We start from the raw sequence: 18,390 nt of genomic DNA, 5'->3' as shown, positions 1-18,390 counted from the left end.
ATTGTGCACCGCTACTAACACGACACCACATGAAAGATTCCTTAACTTCCACCGGAAGTCAACGTACGGCACCTCTCTTCCGACTTGGTTATCGACTCCAGGCCCCGTTTTGTTAAAAAGGATGACACGTTCTTCCAAATACGATCCGTTAGTGGAAGAGGTGGAACTTGTTACTTGCAACCCGCAGTATGCCTGCGTTCGTTTCCCGAACGGAAAGGAAGAAACCGTTTCTCTTAGACATCTGACACCCAAAGCACAGAAAATCTCAGATGCCTATTTAACTGAATCAATCGAAAGTGTAGTGGCTCCTCCAGACGAGACTCAATCACACTCGCTTGATCCTCCTGGAGTCGAAACGGCACCACCAGAACAACCCAGTGAAGTTCTAAGGAATGTCCTACAATACATCACAGACCAACAACGTGTTCGACCGTATAATCTTCGAAACCGCGAAGCCTGATTTATATTCTCCTAACAATAATCCCTCCGGCGGAGAAGAATGTTATATACTGACGTTGTGTTTAACTTTTTACTCGCTATTCGTTGAGCTAATTGTGTTTTCTACTGTTTTAGCTGATGTACTGAAATTGATGAAGATTAAAGCCAATCATTCGGCAATCCTCGTTCTCTGTTTCTGGCACAATCATTCGAGTGCGCAACATTTATTGCGACAGCGTGTTACTATTCTCTCCCTGTCAACATTTTGACAGTCCCCCGACACGAGTTCCATCCCCCCTGCAACTACGTTGCTGTAGTCAGAGTGAAGGCCAACAGATGTGCAACGATACAGGGACACTACTCACACCGAGAGGTTCTGCTTTCGAGGCACTTTGAAGAATTAGTAACTCGGATCCCCTACCGCATCTAATATCGCATCTGAGGATTGAATCCAAATATCAGAGAAACTTTTCCCATGTGCTGCAGAGAGATATCTTTGAATCACGTGTGTCGTTTGTAGACCTGCTCATTGCGCCACCGTGTTATACGGATTATGGACCCAGGCCATACGGACGACATGCTCAACTACTCGTATTATAGGATCCTCTTCAAAGGCGCTGGTAGGTCCGACTGCCTAGCTGTGCTGCACGATTGCGCCTCTGTATACTTGGATCAGCTCAGGAAGCAGCGGTTGGGGAAAACAAGGAGACTGTTTTGGGAACCCGACAGAGTAAGCGGTAGACTCCACGGGTTTTGAACAGCACGCAGTTTCTGGAAAACGGTGTCAGTCTACGCAAACAAACTGATGATTCCAGAACTATTCAGGCTGTATAATCCAAGCAACACATGGTTAGCAAAAAGGACATATCTGATAGGAATTCCCAAGTTTGGCGTTTGGTGGCCGTTTAATTAATGTGGCCCTTAATAGGACAGACTGATCAGACCAGGATGAGCCGGGAGCTCCAACTCGCGATTTCATTGTTATCTTGTCGTCTACTTTTAGGCAATATGGTGGTTAAAGCCTCGGGACTTTTTCGGGTTGGTTAACTGCTTTCGAGCAGTTAAATGGTTTGACTTAATCATGATTCGTCCGAGCTGTGTATGAATAACACATATACAGAGCGGACCTGGAACTTTCTGAAACACTGTTTACTTCACCTTTAAAGTGATAGATGTGTACCGATTGACGTCTGTTTGCATAGACAGCCTCAACTGCTGGTCAATTCATTGCTCCTTCCACCGGTTAATTGCGTTTTGTTTACTGTTTTTTAGGACACTTTGTGGCACATAATTAACGGGACACGTTTCGCATTTCACTATCAATGGTCTCGGTCTTCAAGGTTAAGTCTATTCCTGCGAGTTTTCGCCGAGTTTGGTGCGTAGCTTGGTCACACAAGGGAGATATTCTTGCTTCGTGCGGTGAAGACCGTTCAATTTCTCTATGGTCCGAAGCAGCTGACGGATCTTGGAATTCGTATTGTGTAGCCCCCGGCAGTCACAAGCGTTCGATCCGTCATATTAGCTGGTCTCCTTGTGACACCTACTTGGCTACTGCTAGTTTCGATGGCACGGTCGTTATTTGGAAGTGTCTTCGTGATGACACTTCGGTGGAATTGGAGGCACTGGCCACCTTGGAAGGTTTGCATATCATCAGTTAACTTTCATTTTGACTGTTGCCTTTATTATTTTGAACACTAATTTCTATTCTTTCCTCTGAAGGACGTTACAGCTAGCTAGTCTGCAGCATTTAACTTTGTTATCGGATTGACTATAATAAAATGTTCATTTCAGGTTATGTGCATTATTTGGTTCCGTTCGTACTTCCATCAAATGTACCAGAATATTCTTCCCTATTTCTTTTGGATAGTTGCTCGGCGAATGACCGCATTGATTTGAAAAAAGGAGCGCTGTTGGTTACATGGATTTTTTGGAAGTCGATTGGTTAATTATTGAATATGACGTTTACTGAGCATCTCTGATGATAGGGGTTAATACGTATTTATTTTCTTTGTTTTACTGTTTTCTTCGAGCTTCCTACAAAAGCTCCAAGAGAAATCAGATGGTATAGAAATGTGCATAACGGTGGTACATACAACACTGTTGAATCTCTGAGCATTCGGATCGTATCTGACACATTTAAAACCAGGAAACTGCTTCCTTGAATCGGTATAGTCTTACACAGGACATTCCTAATCACGTAATTACTCAGCCATTGCTGTACAGGCCGCCTAGTCAGAAGAAAAAACGGGACCAAGCGTGATTCGGTTAGTTCTTTATTTTCGCTATCAGTATAACTCAGGGATTATGATATGAGTACTGGGTATCTAGACTCGATACCTTTGTGGAATTCCCGACTTCTCCGGCTTGGTCTAAACGACTTAATCTCAAACGTCATGGTTTTTAACGTGGCAGGCACGTTGACCGACCTATGCTCCAAGTGATGGTTATCAACATCCATAATTGCTGTGGATTCTTTTGGACTTGGCCGGTCAATATTCCACTTGGTTAGTACAGTATGGCAACTTGTACTTTGGTGTATCTTATTTTGATCTCGGGTTTCACCCGTGAGCTCTCATTAACTGTGACGTGTTATTTTCACAACTCCTACTTTTATTTTGAACAGACATGTTTTGAGGAACATCTGTGTGGATATTATACAAATAACTTTGTAGATAGTTAACATTCAGAACTTCCAAAAGTAACATTCTGTGAATAGGAACTATGCTAATTCCATCTCATTGGGCGGAATTCGGGTTGTTTGTCGTTCCAATTGGACGGAGTTGGATAGAAGCCGTTGCGTAACTAGATGCCCAACGATATTACCCAGTAAGGCTGGAGAAAGTTTCAGTTTATTTCACACTCATCATTTCTTTTTGGGACTGCAGTGATTCCGAATTCAGATCTGTGAAGATCGGGCTGTTGGATTTTCACAAATGCTGAATTCAAAGTCCGTCATGCGGTGGAATTATTCCTCATTACTAAGGGCTATATACATACGACGACAAAAGTAACTCGAGGTTTGATGGAGATTCCGAGAGGTTGACTCTAAGGACCGGATCAATCTATCTTAGTTAGGCTACGAGCATGTGCCATGATTTAGTTGTCATCACACACTCATGAGGAGGCCTTTTTCTGCTATTGGCATCGTAACGCGGCATTTTTCATGTCGGATTGTAACTTATAAGTGCATTCCAAGTGAAGATCTTGCTTCGGGGAAACGTCAGTCACTTGCCCGATACTTGTGCTAACTAGGCCTTCCTTATATTGTAATCCATGCATACTCGGCGATCGTGACTGTAAATTCCATTCTGTTTTGTTTGTTTCGGTCCCAAAGGTCACACAAGTGAAGTGAAGTGCGTCGCCTGGTCCGCTTCCGGGCACCTGTTGGCATCTTGTGGTCGAGACAAGAGTGTCTGGTTTTGGGAGTTTGACGACGAGGAGGATGTTCAGTGTGTCAGTGTTTTACAGCCCCATAGTCAGGATGTGAAATCAGTGTCCTGGCATCCTACGGAGGAGGTAGGTTTCCTATACCTGCCTCGTGACAGGAATTAGAAAGTGGCATTACGTACAGTCTATGCTTGTGTGCTTCATCTAGTCAGCCTGATTCAGTCGGTTTTGTAGAATTCTGAAAGTGTGAATACTGGTTAAGAATGTCTTCGTTTTGCCGCGATGGGACGGCCATATCTCATTGAGATGCTCCGTTGTTGGATGCTGAGCGAACTTGTGAAGTGAAATCAGCATCGGGTTTGAAAACTGAGTTAGGTTGCCACCGAGAGACTGCTTAGGAGTTAGCTTTAGCAGAGTTGCTGGGATTGAATGAAATCAATAGATTCGTAACGGGTTAATCATACGACAGATGTTTGGCTGTGCAGCGGGTACTTCAGTCGTGAAAAGCATCCAGTATAATCAACTGCAGTGGTTCGGCCATCTGCTTTTCGCGCTTAATAATCGTGCGCTGGGACGAGTGTTGTTCTCCAAACCTCTTTCCGAATGGCGAAAACTGCGGGCTGGGTAGCGTGTGAATTGGTAGGAGGGTTTGAAAGAGACAACGAAAAGTTAGGGTGTTTTTTGGGATGGGTTCTCATGGAACTGCCCGCTCTAACCGAGCCTGAAGGAACCTCAGAATGACTATTAGGCTAGCACCAGGTTCCTTCACTATGCCTTCATTTATTTTTCTCCAAAGATTCCATGAGGGGAGGGATGGCTCAAGTGGTTAGAGCGCGAATTTACTGACCGGAAGGTCCGTGGTTCGAACCTGACCTCTCCCCTCGACCCCCCCTGTCTGGGCTTGGGCAACCTGACAGTATCCCAGACCTTATGCTTCGTCCGGGTGGCATGGCAGCTAGGCACCGAAAGAATGTTACAGCTGAACGACACACAAGAATTTCATGATAACCAATAAAGGTCGTGGGGCTGCACGGCAGTGGAGCATCAGTGCCATCACTGGTATAGCGAGATAGCTGATGATGTTACATACCGTCAAACAACCCCACAGACAGCTTACAAATCACTTGGTTTTCTTATCAGTTCAACAATAATGGCGACTCTATTAGACATCAGATTTAACCAACTGGGACTCGCCGGTGAACGTGCGAATGAGAGAGTTCTGGGTGACGGGCATCTATTTGTAGGGACATACGAACCTGGCGGAAGTAAACTGGATGCTTTCAATTTTCTACGGGTCACATTTTCGAACCGAGGATACCAATTTAAACGACAACCATACTGTAAGGGGAACTCCCACGTTGCGAATCAGAACATTTATTTTTGGTAGTCGTGCAGCTGACCCCCACCCTGACCAGTGAGTTGAGTAAAGTAAAATTGCGAATGTAGTTTCTGGTTTTGGGAATAACATAACACTGTTATTTCCTTTTCATCCTCATGATCTTCCTGATTAACACCTACCTAACCTCGTGCACATAGTTTGTTCTCTTGCCTGCCCGTTATAAGCGTTGTTATTTTTAAAGGCCATTTTGTTGTCCTTGCGAGGTAGTCCAAGTTGCTGATGAAACGGGCCCTGGTTTCAGACCACTTATGGTTTGTAGATTTCACTTGCCTATAATTGAGCAACCGACAAAACCTCAGCTGTCTTGCTTCCCCAGTAATAAAGCACCTGTGCAGCGAAAGGTTGTTTAGCTGAACTGTTTTCTCACACTGTCCGTCCTATTGTTTCTTACGGCTTCTTTCAGACTCCGACCAACTTGTACATGCATCCCTTCTCATACAAACGTCTATGGTTAATGTCGCTTTGTACCTTTATGCTTTCTTTCTTGATTCTTTGCATCCTACAAATCAAGTTAATTGCTATATTTGCCCACAGATTCTGGTATCATGCAGCTATGACAATACCATTAACCTTTACCGTGAGGAACTCGACGACTGGGTCGTTGTTGTCCAGTTGCGTGAGTCTGTCTCCCTGTACACTGTTTTTTACTTCATCGTTACACCTAGTTGAGATTTTATGGTTTGCCTCGCGTATTGATTTTCTGACACAACTCATCAAGAAGTCGAAGTAAATTACCGACATTTAATGTCTCGAGGCACGGGTGTGTCCATCATTTGTACGTGATATCCCCATTGCTGAACCTCATTAGCATAAGTGCATAGCATACACATTGCCACCGTTGGGCTACTCTCAGGCCGAGGCGCTGTGTTTTGTGAGAAGTGTCGTTGGGTTCCATTATTTTAGCCTTGTAGGTCTACGCTGAATTGCCGAGCACTGAGCATTTGCTGTGTTTTGGTGCGAGTCATCGGTTGTTTGCGATGACCGAGATGGCAGGGGAATCGACAACTATCTGAACCAGTGAACCCGTGTATGTATCTGTGCTATCCAAGAAGTTCACCGAGGTCGGCAGTTGGATTGCAAACATTTTTTCACCAATCGAGGCGATGGAATGAAGAATTTAGTTGTACTTGGCAAAATCAATCTTGGACGCATTGTGCGACTACTAAATTATTAGTGATACTCCATACTGCCCAGGTACGTATCGCTGCACCACAGGTCAACTATCCGTAGCCCACAGATAAGGTGTTCAAGATCATTGGTGGGAGGTTTTGTAGTGGGAGCCTCTTGGAGACTCTGAGATGGGCATCGTTGATTCTAAACAACGATAAAACTGCTGTACAATGCTGGGCTCTACGGCTCAGGTCAATTCCGTCTTGTGTCTTGAATCTGCCAGTTAAATTAAATAGATTGAATAATCGACTCACAATTTTTATAAACTGTCAGTAGTTCGAATTGCCAAATATGTCAAACTTTGTATGCATCAAAGATGAATAGTAATAATGCAAACAAACAAACGTTGCAAACGTTTGCACCAAAATGCAAATCTTTTCGGTTTTTGAGCAGGGCTTGACTAGTAAGACATTTTTACCGCATCAAGCTGTAGCCCTTTGGGTCGCAAGAATTCTGGCTTGTATGTTCCATCTGACAGTCTTGATTCCTGTTCCATTATGCTCTGCTGTTGACAGATGGCCATACTTCTACGGTATGGAAAGCCGAGTTTTCACCTAAAGGCAATCTTTTGGCAAGTTGTAGCGATGACCGGACAATCAAACTGTGGTCTACGACAAGTAAGCATCCTTTCCTTTGAATAAATGCAACGTTAACCAGTTCACTAAACGTTTTCTCAGACGTCCAGTTTTGACACACCATTGAACGTACCAGTATATTTACATGCCTCACTCATAATCCCACCTCGTTTAATGATCGACAAAGCCTGATCGATCCGATTTGTCCGAGACTCTTCGGTCTCCTGTCGACTTTCAGTTTTGCTTTTGGACGTGATCTCTCTTTCAGATGGGACCGACAAATGTAAAAACTCCAACTGGTTTTGTTTGGCCACTTTATCCGGGCACCACACTGATACCATCTTCGATTTGTCTTGGTGAGTTCACGGATTCACATTTTTGTTTACTTCTTTCATTGGTTTCTCGGTTTCCTGTGGTCTCAGTCCTTCAGTACATTGTGAGGGTGTGGCCAGTTACATCACCTTTTTCTAATTGCTTTGCCGCGTCAAAATATTGGAATCTATCATATACCGCATCTTGAGAATGTCAAAGCTTTACATCTTCGCTTTGCCCAACCGGGCACTGTGGTCTTCGGGAATCTTGCCCCGAAATCGTTCATTCTGATTGTGTCGCAGTTCTCCACGTGTGGCCTATTTTGGTCTACATGCTCTACTGACTACCGTTTTGACCGTGCCACTATGTCATATCCGTAAATAGTGTCTAGTTTTACGCTGAATGTGAACCTTTTCAGCCCCTAAATTCCGCATTATTCTACGGAGCTTCATGGACTTTCAAGATGCGCTAACGGAAAAAATGCTCCCCAATGGCTGCGCTTACTGAGTAGACGGCAGAGTGTTGTGCCTTTTGGGTCTTTTAACCAAAGAGCGTTCTGACCAACGGCGCCAGCAGCATCTGTCGTTACACGAAAAAACAAGGTGGGGTTTCTAAGAATGCAAGACCTGGCAGTTAAACGCTCAGCTTAGAGGACGGATGAAATCAAGCAATGCCCTAGACTGTGCTGTTCTTCGACTGCATTCTCTGCACAAAAGCCGCGTGCCTCCGCCTACTTGATGAGCCCCAGGAAGAGCGAAACCGGTCGTGGGCTCGAGAGCAACATTTTATTTCTACAAAATATACTGCGATATCTCGAATACCATACCAACTATAACATGAGGTGGCCTTCGTGCAGCTCATTGATTTGGAGAATATAACAAATCAGAGGCTTGTCTGAGTCTCCTAATTTGCAAATGAGCGTATTTCGATACTCATCAATTTTTTTCGATTAACACGCTATACTAGTATCGAGCGCTGGTTACAAATTCTTTCTGATAACTCTGGAAAGCCTTAGCTGGTGTGTTGCATAATGGTTTGGGAGATTTTTTCTATCATGGCACCCTGCATTTTTTATAACCATACAAAAGGGTTGGGTGAGAGACAGCTCAGTGGTTAGAGCGCGAATTTACTGACCGGAAGGTCTGTGGTTCGAACCCGACCTCTGCATCTCGACCTCATATTTAGGCTTGGGCAACCTGGCAGTATCCCAGCTCTCGTGCTTCCTTCTGGTGGTATGGCAGTTCGGGACCAAAAGGGTGTTACAGCTGAGCGGTAATCCCACAAAACACCCTTTGGAGGAAACTTAAACTCCGTCAATTAACTTCATCAGGCGACTGGAATTTAGTTGGCTCTTTCTGGCGGCATAATCAGTTCTTTAAACTACCGGAAAGCGTTTCGATCAGTGGAAGTTGATATATTGGCAACTATGATCTGTCCTATCCTACATTATTCTTTTCACAAGGAGCATAAGGGACACAATAAAAGATGCAATGGTGTTTTTTGTCGGTTTATCGTGAAACGCGCCCTGTAGTTGGCAGCAAAATCAGAAGACGGCGAATTATAGACTGAGGTACTCTCTGTCCAACTAGTACAGAAAAACGCGAAATTACACGTGCGGATTGGTTAGCTGATTACACAGAATGGACCTCCAAGGGTGCACGCCGTCGACTCGACCAAGGCTGTCTTCCATTTACCACTGTTTCGTTTGCTCTTGTGGTAGGTGGCCTTTTGTATTGCAGCTAGGGTAATGGCGGTCTTCCATATACTCCGCGTGATTCATTAGTCTCTGTTACCAAAAGCCTCAGTTAATCGGACAGGAAGTAGTCCAGGTTTGCAAACATTACTCAAACAAACAGGCAAGCAAGCACGTTAAGGCTGATCGAAAAAATCATCTGTACCTAATTTTCGTTACCTGAGACCTTGCTGTAAAAAACAGGCAAAGGCACAGTGATTAGTTTGTAGTTAAATGCCCACATAATTTTTTCAAGCTGTTCTGTGAGATCCCTGACTCCTTCCATCTTTCACCGATTGTGCGTCCTAGGGAAGCAGAACAGAGCTCACGTTTTTGACCAAGCTTTATGCATTGTATAAGACAGGGATTCAAGATTGAGGTGTTCAGAAAAAAAGGTTAAGGCTAGGAATTTTGTTTTTCGTGGAACTACGAAGCATTTCACTTGTTTGTCTTACCATAAAAAATGGCTCAACCGTCTCATGTAACCTATTGTTTTTTGCGGTGTGTTGACAGCGCGTTTACTCCTGACTGTTTATGTGTTTGACATTACGGCATCTATAAAATGGCCAAGCAGACCATATTCCTGAAGGAAGTTGAGTTCCCTAAGCATTAAGCACGCATGCGCTACTCCAGCATCGCTGGCATCGATGACGCCTATTCGGAATGTTTTATATTATATACTACTTATAGTAGTATACACGAATACGTATTCTTAGCCCTACGCCTGGCGAATCTAGCGAACGGTAGGCCCGCTCCTGAGTCTATGTGGATTGATGTGTTTAGGGACCTGTCTTCTCATCCTCGGCTGTAAATATATACCATAATCATAGTGTGGATGTGGTTGCGTTTGTACTTTTACTAGATCTTACAGGCGGGGTTCCCTTCCTCGAGGTCCTGCAGAACCCGGATTTTAGTCGGACCTCTTATAAATATCATATCATACATATCATATTTGACCTCACTTGTACAATTTTTTACAACACGAGTTCGCGTAGGGTAGGACGTTTTTCTGGGGTAGCCACATAACTCAGTCAGGTGTTGGAAATCCCGGTAAATTAAGGGCGATATTACCTCATTACCTCTTGGAGTTTCGGGTAGACGCTCGAAGGCGATTCTAGCCTGCTTCAATGACATCCATATGAAATTGTGCACTTAACATATAAACGTATCTGCCATAGAATATCTCCATAATGTCGGGGTATTCAGGACAACGCTTAGTTTTTTCCGCCTATCGTTGAACGGAAGAGAAAAATCTCTCAGTTGTAACACCCCGCCGGTACCTAGCTGCCGTGCTAGCCGAAGGATGCACGCGGCCTGGGATACCGCCAGGTTGCCCAAGCCTAGACATGGGGAGTCGAGAGGCCGAGGTCGAGTTCGAACCACTGAGCTTCTGGTCAGTAAATTCGCGCTCTAGCCACTTGAGCCATCTCTCCCTGTTTAACGGAAGACGAACAACTAGTCTTGTGATGGTACGCGCACGTGCAGTCACGCGGGTAAAATTATTGCTCCTAAGTTGGTGGTGCTTATTTTTGGTAGATTCAAAATCGCATGGCAATGAGAGGAAAGAACTTGGACGAGGGGAGTTGATTTTCTCTAATTGTATCAAAGGATTCTGTCGAACACAAGTCTGGGTGCCATCGGAAGAAATAGGGTTGAACCTTCCACTGTTATATTCCTTTGCCTTATATATAAATAATGTTATTGCAAAATATCCCAGTATCTCGTGTATAGTTTTCGACAGAGGTTGATTGATTGTTTCCTTCAACTGATCTTGAGTTGTTAAAGCTCATCCGTTCTGATAAGTGTTTGACCAGAGTTAGCCCCAAAAGGGTCCTTAGTCCGATCTGAGAGATGACCGCTTCATAGAGCTTAAACGACCCAATTGAAGCGGCCTGTCCGCACAAGACAAGAGGTCATTGTTAGTTAAGGTCGAAACCGTTATGACGGACTTGTCAAAAAAGAATATGTGGGTATAAAGATGTCATTTGGGAATGAATCGCACTCACGAGACTAGTTAGTACATTCCAACCGAACTGGCTCTTGTCGATAGCATCTCGAAGAGTTCTTTTTCGAACCTAGATGCCAGGTCTCGAGTCGAACCACATGAGATAATGAGGTTTTTATGGGCCGACGTTGTGTGCCAAGACAGTTTTGTAGTTAGGATATAAGAGGTGAGAAGAATCACAAATTGCCCTGTCGAGAGATTTGTAAATTAATCTATATGTCTGTTTGTCAAGCTAGTTTTCCAGGAAAATTATAGCGTTTCGATTCAGTAGTCCTATCGGGCAAACTGCGGAATGAGATAGACTGTGACCGTGTGATATGGATCCCGTGATTGAAGGATGAACGGCGCTATATCCTGTCTAAGTGCGAGTTAATCACACTGCTGATCAGCCGCTCGTGGCCGAATGGTTAAGCCAGAAGGTCGTGAGTTCGAGACTCTCCGGATTTTCGTGAGATGCGCACTGCTGATGATTCCCAATAAGGATGAAACAGCTGTACAGTGCTTCTCGGCTTTTCAGCATAGATTGGCTTCACTTACAGGACGAAATCTCCACAAAAATCCCAAATCTCCTCACACTATCAACAATCTATAAGTAGCTCAGTGGAAGAACAAACTTCACCAGATGAGTGAAACTTCCTCTGAGAAGTCGTTGCTCGAGGAGCCTGCCTGAGCACTCATCGGCTTTTGCTGAATTGGTTGAATAATTGACTGGCCTGGATGCTTGCCGGCTTTCCTGTTGAGATTTTGGTGGAACAGTAGGTTCTGGGTGTTCTGAGTTTACTTTCAATAATCTGACCATCCTGATATCTTTCGGAGCTCGGAAGAATACAGGTAGATTGAGGAGAGTTTTGACAAGCTACCATGAAAGCTGAGGACTAGATGGCTCAGTAGTTAGCGCGTGAATTTACTGTCCGGAAGGTCCGTGGTTCGGACCCGACCTCTGCATCTCAAATTTTGTCTAGGCTTAGGGAACCTGTCAGTATCCCAGCCCTCGTGCTCCTTTCGGGTGGCGTGGCATTTAGGTACCGGAATGGTACTTTAACCAAACAGTTATTATCTAGCATTGGATGCCTTTGGTCTTGTGTTCAGAGGTAGTTAAAATGCAAGTAGAGTAGATAATGACTTGTAGGAGTGAGGACAAATTAACCGTATCGTTATTCCTTTGGGAAAAACCAGTTTTCGTAAGTATTTCAGTCCAAATATGACTACTTACTGTCAGTTCCTTTGAGAAAAAGCTATTCTCGGGTATCCTTCCAGTTTGACAGCATGAAAGAGCTGCAGCACCTTTTTGAATGCGATCGTCGACTGGCTGCTGATGTCACCTCATGACTTGTATGTGTCCGTGAGCATTTGGCAATTCCTGATGCGCATACTTTCGCACTATTTCTTACTGCAATCAGCTGTATGGGACAAGTGCAAGTTCCTTGGACCAGTGAGCCGCAATGTGTTATCGGAAGTGAGCGGCATTCTAAATTAGCTCTCGGTGGCGGTAAAGTTAACCTTGGACAAGGCACAAAAACTCGCAAGCGAACAGTACAAAATTATGATTGGGATGCTTGGAAGAATAAACGATTTTTTTCAGGATGGGAGATATGTAGGACAGTTAGTAGTTTGACAAAGGACAATTGCCGAATTTAAAAAAAATGTGTCCTTGGGCATTTCATGACATATCCGTGGATAACTTATCTCCGAGGCACTTGCCCCAAAAAACAACTATTGTTGGTTGTTAGGGCTAGAAGGTGTTGGCCACGTCTGGATGAACATATTCTTGGTGATCTTGTTAGGACGCTATTTGAGGAAGGATCTCGGGGACCAACAGCAACAGCAGTTTTGCTTACAAAGAAGGTTCCATCAAAGGCGATGTTGGTAGCCTATCTCGGTACAATACCGGAATTGACAAGTGTAGTCTTTGTAAAGTGTCCGAAAATAGCTAAAGCCGGTCTCTCCAGACGGGATACTTAGAAGTCGAACAACCGTTGGGCATGATAAAGGCTCACTGGAGCATGAGATTGCTTTTGCTTTGTCATTTAGGTCTTCTTAAAAGATTTCTGCCAAGATTAAGTTAGAAACACAGTTTTCCGAATCTACCATGAAACTCGTCTTGCTGGGCATATGGGCGTGTGTGATTATGCGCGTGCATTTTTAAGAGACTGTGTATCTCATCACTTTGTATGCGTGTTGGTTTTTTTTGCAATATGCATTTGTTTATAAGCATGGAGCACAAAGTGAATCTCCGCAGGTGCGGCTGATGACAGTGCGACCTTTCCACAGCTGACGAACAAATGGCGATGTTTTTGTGCTTGAGGTGTTTGCGGTTTGTGTAACGTGGGTTTTTCCCAGTCGGATGCGTTTTTTTCGCAACTAACACATAAGAGTGGATGGGAGTTTGAGTCAGTGCTTCATCCCCTCGGGAGCGACCATGGTTGGTCGATCTTATCAGCGATCACTGAAGAACCGGAGTGATCGTATTAAAAGTCCACTAGCAATTGCCAGGCCTTTGGGAGTGCAGAGGGAACTGTGAGCGCGAAAACTAAAACATCGGATGTGGTAGTTCGATTCTCTCATTCTGTTTGCCCGTGTTTGTACTGTTGCGTTCTCACCACGGACATCGCTATTTCTTCGCTTTTATGCTACAGTTAAACAAAAAACGGACTGTATCTGAACTATTTGATTTGAATTTAGCTTTTGTTTACCTTCTTTTACTCCAACGGATCGTCTACCTGGAGGTTTTACTTGTTTTTTCCAGAAAGTCCTACATTTTGTTTACCATTCATCGGATTTTTTTCTCCCCATTTCACCTTGATCAACGGAAAGGTCACCAGATGGCCAGATGCTTGCCAGTGGAGGTGCCGACAACCGCCTGTGTATCTTTCAGCTTCCGAGCGCCGATTTGATGAACGTGGCCGGGCGGCCTGAGTTTATCGATCCACCGGTACTCTGGGGTCATGTTCCTGCGGCACACCCGGAAGACGTCAACAGTGTACAGTGGCGACCGCTTCCAGCCTCAAGGTGCTCAACAAACATCCATCTTTGTACTGCTGGAGATGATGGTGTGGTTAACTTCTGGTCCATCCATTCAGATGGTTTGCGTATGACAGAGGGTGATCTTGACTGACTGTCGCTCTGTTATGCATTCCACGTCTTTCCATAGTGCCAATGACAACTAAAATGTTGGTCAATTTTTCGAATATTCCATTTGGAAATTTTGTACAAACTTTTTACAACAGATTGATTTCCCATCACATCATGATCAGTGTGTTTTTGAAACTGCCTCTGGCCTACTTTTCCTGAGACCTCTCTTATCAAATCGCACTTCGTCTGAATTCGGCAACCGTTTGTTTTCAGCAACCAGGAATGCTAGTCAGTGTGACTGCTCATTTTTTTCCTTACGCTCACTGATAATTCATCTTCTGAGTGCATAAAGCCTATGATTACACCTGAATTCGAGTTCAGCGACGCACACGAGGTTGCCATCCAGTGGCAACAACCCCAGCAATTCTTGTTGTTCGCGGTAGTCCATCTCGTTTCTGGATTCGATAAACTAGGCTCATTCTGCCGTCGAAGACGGAACACAACAGCGCAATTTTGCGCGATATTCCGGATTTGTTGGCTCTGCCTCACCAGGCACGTAATAAACACTGCAACAATAAATACACTTAAAAAGACAAAAAACTGCCGTATCAAAGCCGTAGTACCATCCCTAGGAGCAATGAAATGAAACTGAGACACCTAACCGATGACAACCAGTATTTTCAGTTTGCTGTTTTCTCTTGAGACTGGTGACTAATTTGGTTGAGTAACTGGAAAGCGTCTTTCTTGTTCGGCCCTGGTGGGATCGTTTTTCCAAACGAATATTACGATGAGGATTCCGTGCCACAAAAATTATCCCGGAAGAGTGTTTGTCTGAGGGGTGGGGGAGCCTTCTAGTACACGCACTGCATAACTCTCTCAGAATGCTACTGAGTATTGTGTGGCAATAGCGGTTTTTTGGCTACGGTCGGGCGAACAAAACGACTTGTTGTGTGTCACAGTTCGTGTGTAGGAATTTTGGAGTTTGCACCCAGTTTTGTAGTGATGGCTAGTGCGAGGTCTTGAGAAAATTAGGTGAACTCACTTCAGCGTACATCACCCAGTGGTATTCTTCCCATCAGGAAGACCAGATTCCTGAAGGCAACTATTGAATGCCCGAAATCTACTGAGACCCACAGCTCCGCTAGATGCTGACCCAGACAGACACAACCCCCAATATGCAGCGCGTCACAGCCTTGTATCAAAGCTATATAGTGTGCGTCAGCGTTGGACCAAGCTCAGACAGAATCCCTCCAATAAATAGCTTGAGGCTGTTGTACGTTTGCACTCACGCTCTCGCACTCGCCTGTCCGGAATATAGCTGTTATGAGTCTTCGACACTAGGCACTGGAAGCGCTTCAGCAGTCCGATACAACAGATTGGCGAATCGACAGATATAACACTTCCAGTTTGAAGTATAAACATGCTGCGATATTCTGCGTTGCAGCATTCCCACTGCTCTGTTCCCGGCTGCCAGAGGAAGGAATGCCACCGTTCCCATATGGTTCGAAGTTTTAGCCCCCCCCTCTGTTCACCTACCGGTCTCTTGTTCAGACAACTGAGACAACAATCGAGGATTTTCACCGGAGACCAACTATGAACAACATTTTTGTCCTTTTTGAGTGTTGTGAGGTTTTCTTTCGCCGGGATTTCTGAAGTCGTGTTTTTCACTTTCATCGTGATAAAAAAAATGAAAAAATCCACGCAATTCATTTTCTTGTTTTCCGATTCCTAGTTCACTGAGCTATCCGAAATTGTTTTGTTTGAAAATTCGCGTTTCCGTCCTATATTCATAACGTTTTATGGCCTCCTCATCAATCGACGTCGAGGCATCCAGCCCACCACCATTTTCTTGTTTTCCGATTCCTAGTTCACTGAGCTATCCGAAATTGTTTGAAAAAAAGGTTCGCGTTTCCGTCCTATATTCATAACGTTTTATGGCCTCCTCATCAATCGACGTCGAGGCATCCAGCCCACCACCATTTGTTATGCCCTCTCGATTTGTTGTACTTTCAGCTCCTAGTTGAAATACGGACCGATGTTACAAAAGATTTGGTGAATTTTGTTTATCTCGTTATGGTATGGATTTTCTGTCTTTCGATCTTGCACGAACACCATTATAAGTACCTATTTCTTGGTTCCGGCGAGATACCATGATCAACCTTTCTTCCTAGATGTTGGGAAGGGTTCTTCCACATCCAGTTCATTACTTGAGTGTTGCTATTTTTCAGGCTACCCGTGATAAATTCGCATCATCTTTTGACCCCAATCTAGTTTCACTTTGTTCTTTATCGAAACGGAACTTCAATTTCGATGCTGAGTGCAATGTCATCTGTCGTGTATAAGTCGGACTGGGGACCGAACCTGGAAAATAAGGACGGATCTTGAAAAACTACCGACTAACCGAATATGAAGTTACACGGAGTTGAGCGAAATGAAGATGACTGGCTGTAGTGCACTCTTTTGCTGATGACAAAAGGGTCGTTTACGTAGCGGATCGACATTTTGGAATTCCCACCTGTCAGTACAATCCGTTCCAGCTTCTGCATGGCAGTTTCCACTGTAACTCCTGAAACTCGGACCCGATTATTGCTCTTTCTATTTGTTCATACTACTCTTCATCAAATTCAAAGTGTGTAATTAGGCCTCAGTTGATCAGTTCGCAGGATTCTCCCTACTCCATTGATCCGTTTGCTCCTCCAGCGCTATTGAGTAGTTTAGCATGGTGTCTATCAAATGGATTCATTTTGTTAGACCTCTCCAGTGTGTTTGCTTTTTCGACAACGTTTCAGCTTACTGACAGGCAACGTCTTTGGCTACATACACTTCACAGTGGAGGAAAATGATAGAAAGCTGGCTGGTTGTTCTTATCGCAGTATTACCGAATGGATATCTACTTACCAAGAACTAGGAGGGCAGCGCACACAGACAGGAACTTCGACCACCACAGTTTTATCATTCAAACCACCCCACCCACTGCAATACCTTGGAGTATGCGATTAAAGGACAGAAACTTTGTACTTTTGTACTTGACGAAGCTTCAGAAAACCCAACCCAAATGAATCAATAACACAAAGAGAAGACAGACGAATAACCATTTTTCGTAAATCAAAGGCATTTCGGAAAGGCCGTCACGACGACACACTAAAAAACGGAGGGGCCCTTTGAAGAACAAAAGTACACAATGACGATGACCCGCGTCATGTACAGGATTCAGCGGAAAGATTACGACAAACACTAAGTGTAACAGATGGGAAGAAAGGTTTCTGCTAGACTACAGGAACAAGCCTGCCGCCAAAAGACTATCAGTTTTTACTCTCTTCTGTGTGCGAAAATCTGGATGAATGTGAATTCGGTTAGAACGAAGTCCACATAATATCCACAGCAAGGACAAAGAACGAGTCTGAGTTCATGGAAGCATGGTACCCCATTAAAAAAAAGCCATGAATACACATTGAAATCGACATGGTCCAATATTCATTAAGGACAAAAGAAATACATGACCACAAAACTCGAAACTGCACAAGAAACTGGTGGTTATTCACTATTGCATGATAAGTTTGTTTCTCTCAAAGTTATTGTTGCTTTCGGCATGGGGTTGTAAAATCATGTGGAACAGCCAAAAAAATGACCGCATCTGCGACTGTTGACCACGTTGAAATCATCTGTTAACTGGCGTTTTCTAATCTAATAACCGGACGAGATAAACGAATTCGTAACTACCTGGTGAGCGACGGAATCGAAGAATCGTTGAGCTGTAGCACCCTTTCGGTGCCTAACTGCCATGCCCTCAGAAGGAAGCACGAGGGCTGGGATACTGTCAGGTTACCCAAGCCCAAGTCGAGAGGCAGAGGTCGGGTTCGAAACACAGACCTTGCGGTCAACCATTTTGCGCTCTAACCACTTGGACCATCTGGTGAGCGACGAGTGCAACTTGTGGCTATATGAAGGAAGGATCTGATGCTTCTATTTGTAAAGTTAGGTCTTCTAAGTTTGATTATTGTTGCGCATTGGAAACCCCATTGCTATAGCTTGTTCTAGGTGTGCAGAAGGAACAAGCACTCCAGGCCACAGAAGAAGTTCCAGATGTTGGTTCAACCATTGGGTTCACCGGTCGTCCGAGTTTCCAGTTCCCTTCGAGGATTGTTTTCCTGTCGCAGTTAGGCATGGAACTGCACCCAATCGTTTTGAGTGAGCATGCAATCCTGCGTCGTTCGACCATCCGAAAGCAATAATCGGTTCGGTGGAGGTAGGTTGACTGTCTGACCATGGTTTGAAGCTTGTTACCAAACTCCAAATGACT

The 18,390-nt window shown here is 44.4% G+C and overlaps 2 protein-coding genes across 2 annotated transcripts; one reads left to right on the top strand and one right to left on the bottom strand.

The window, feature by feature from the left end:
* Positions 1–1,728: 1,728 nt before the first annotated feature.
* On the top strand, positions 1,729–14,458 carry T265_02017 (hypothetical protein; the record flags this gene model as incomplete). The annotated part of the gene is made up of 6 exons (XM_009166165.1): positions 1,729–2,076; positions 3,773–3,954; positions 5,759–5,840; positions 6,910–7,011; positions 7,238–7,325; positions 13,833–14,458. The coding sequence occupies 6 exons, from the start codon at positions 1,761–1,763 to the stop codon at positions 14,131–14,133; spliced, it is 1,071 nt and encodes a 356-aa protein (XP_009164429.1).
* Positions 7,068–7,310, bottom strand: T265_02018 (hypothetical protein; the record flags this gene model as incomplete). The annotated part of the gene is made up of 1 exon (XM_009166166.1): positions 7,068–7,310. One exon carries the CDS (start codon positions 7,308–7,310, stop codon positions 7,068–7,070), a length of 243 nt encoding a protein of 80 aa, XP_009164430.1.
* Positions 14,459–18,390: the final 3,932 nt, after the last annotated feature.

The sequence above is a fragment of the Opisthorchis viverrini genome, assembly GCF_000715545.1.
Source record: "Opisthorchis viverrini unplaced genomic scaffold opera_v5_23, whole genome shotgun sequence".
Taxonomy (NCBI): domain Eukaryota; kingdom Metazoa; phylum Platyhelminthes; class Trematoda; order Opisthorchiida; family Opisthorchiidae; genus Opisthorchis; species Opisthorchis viverrini.
Note: the sequence above shows the minus strand (reverse complement) of the source record. Positions and strands in the feature narration are given on the sequence as shown.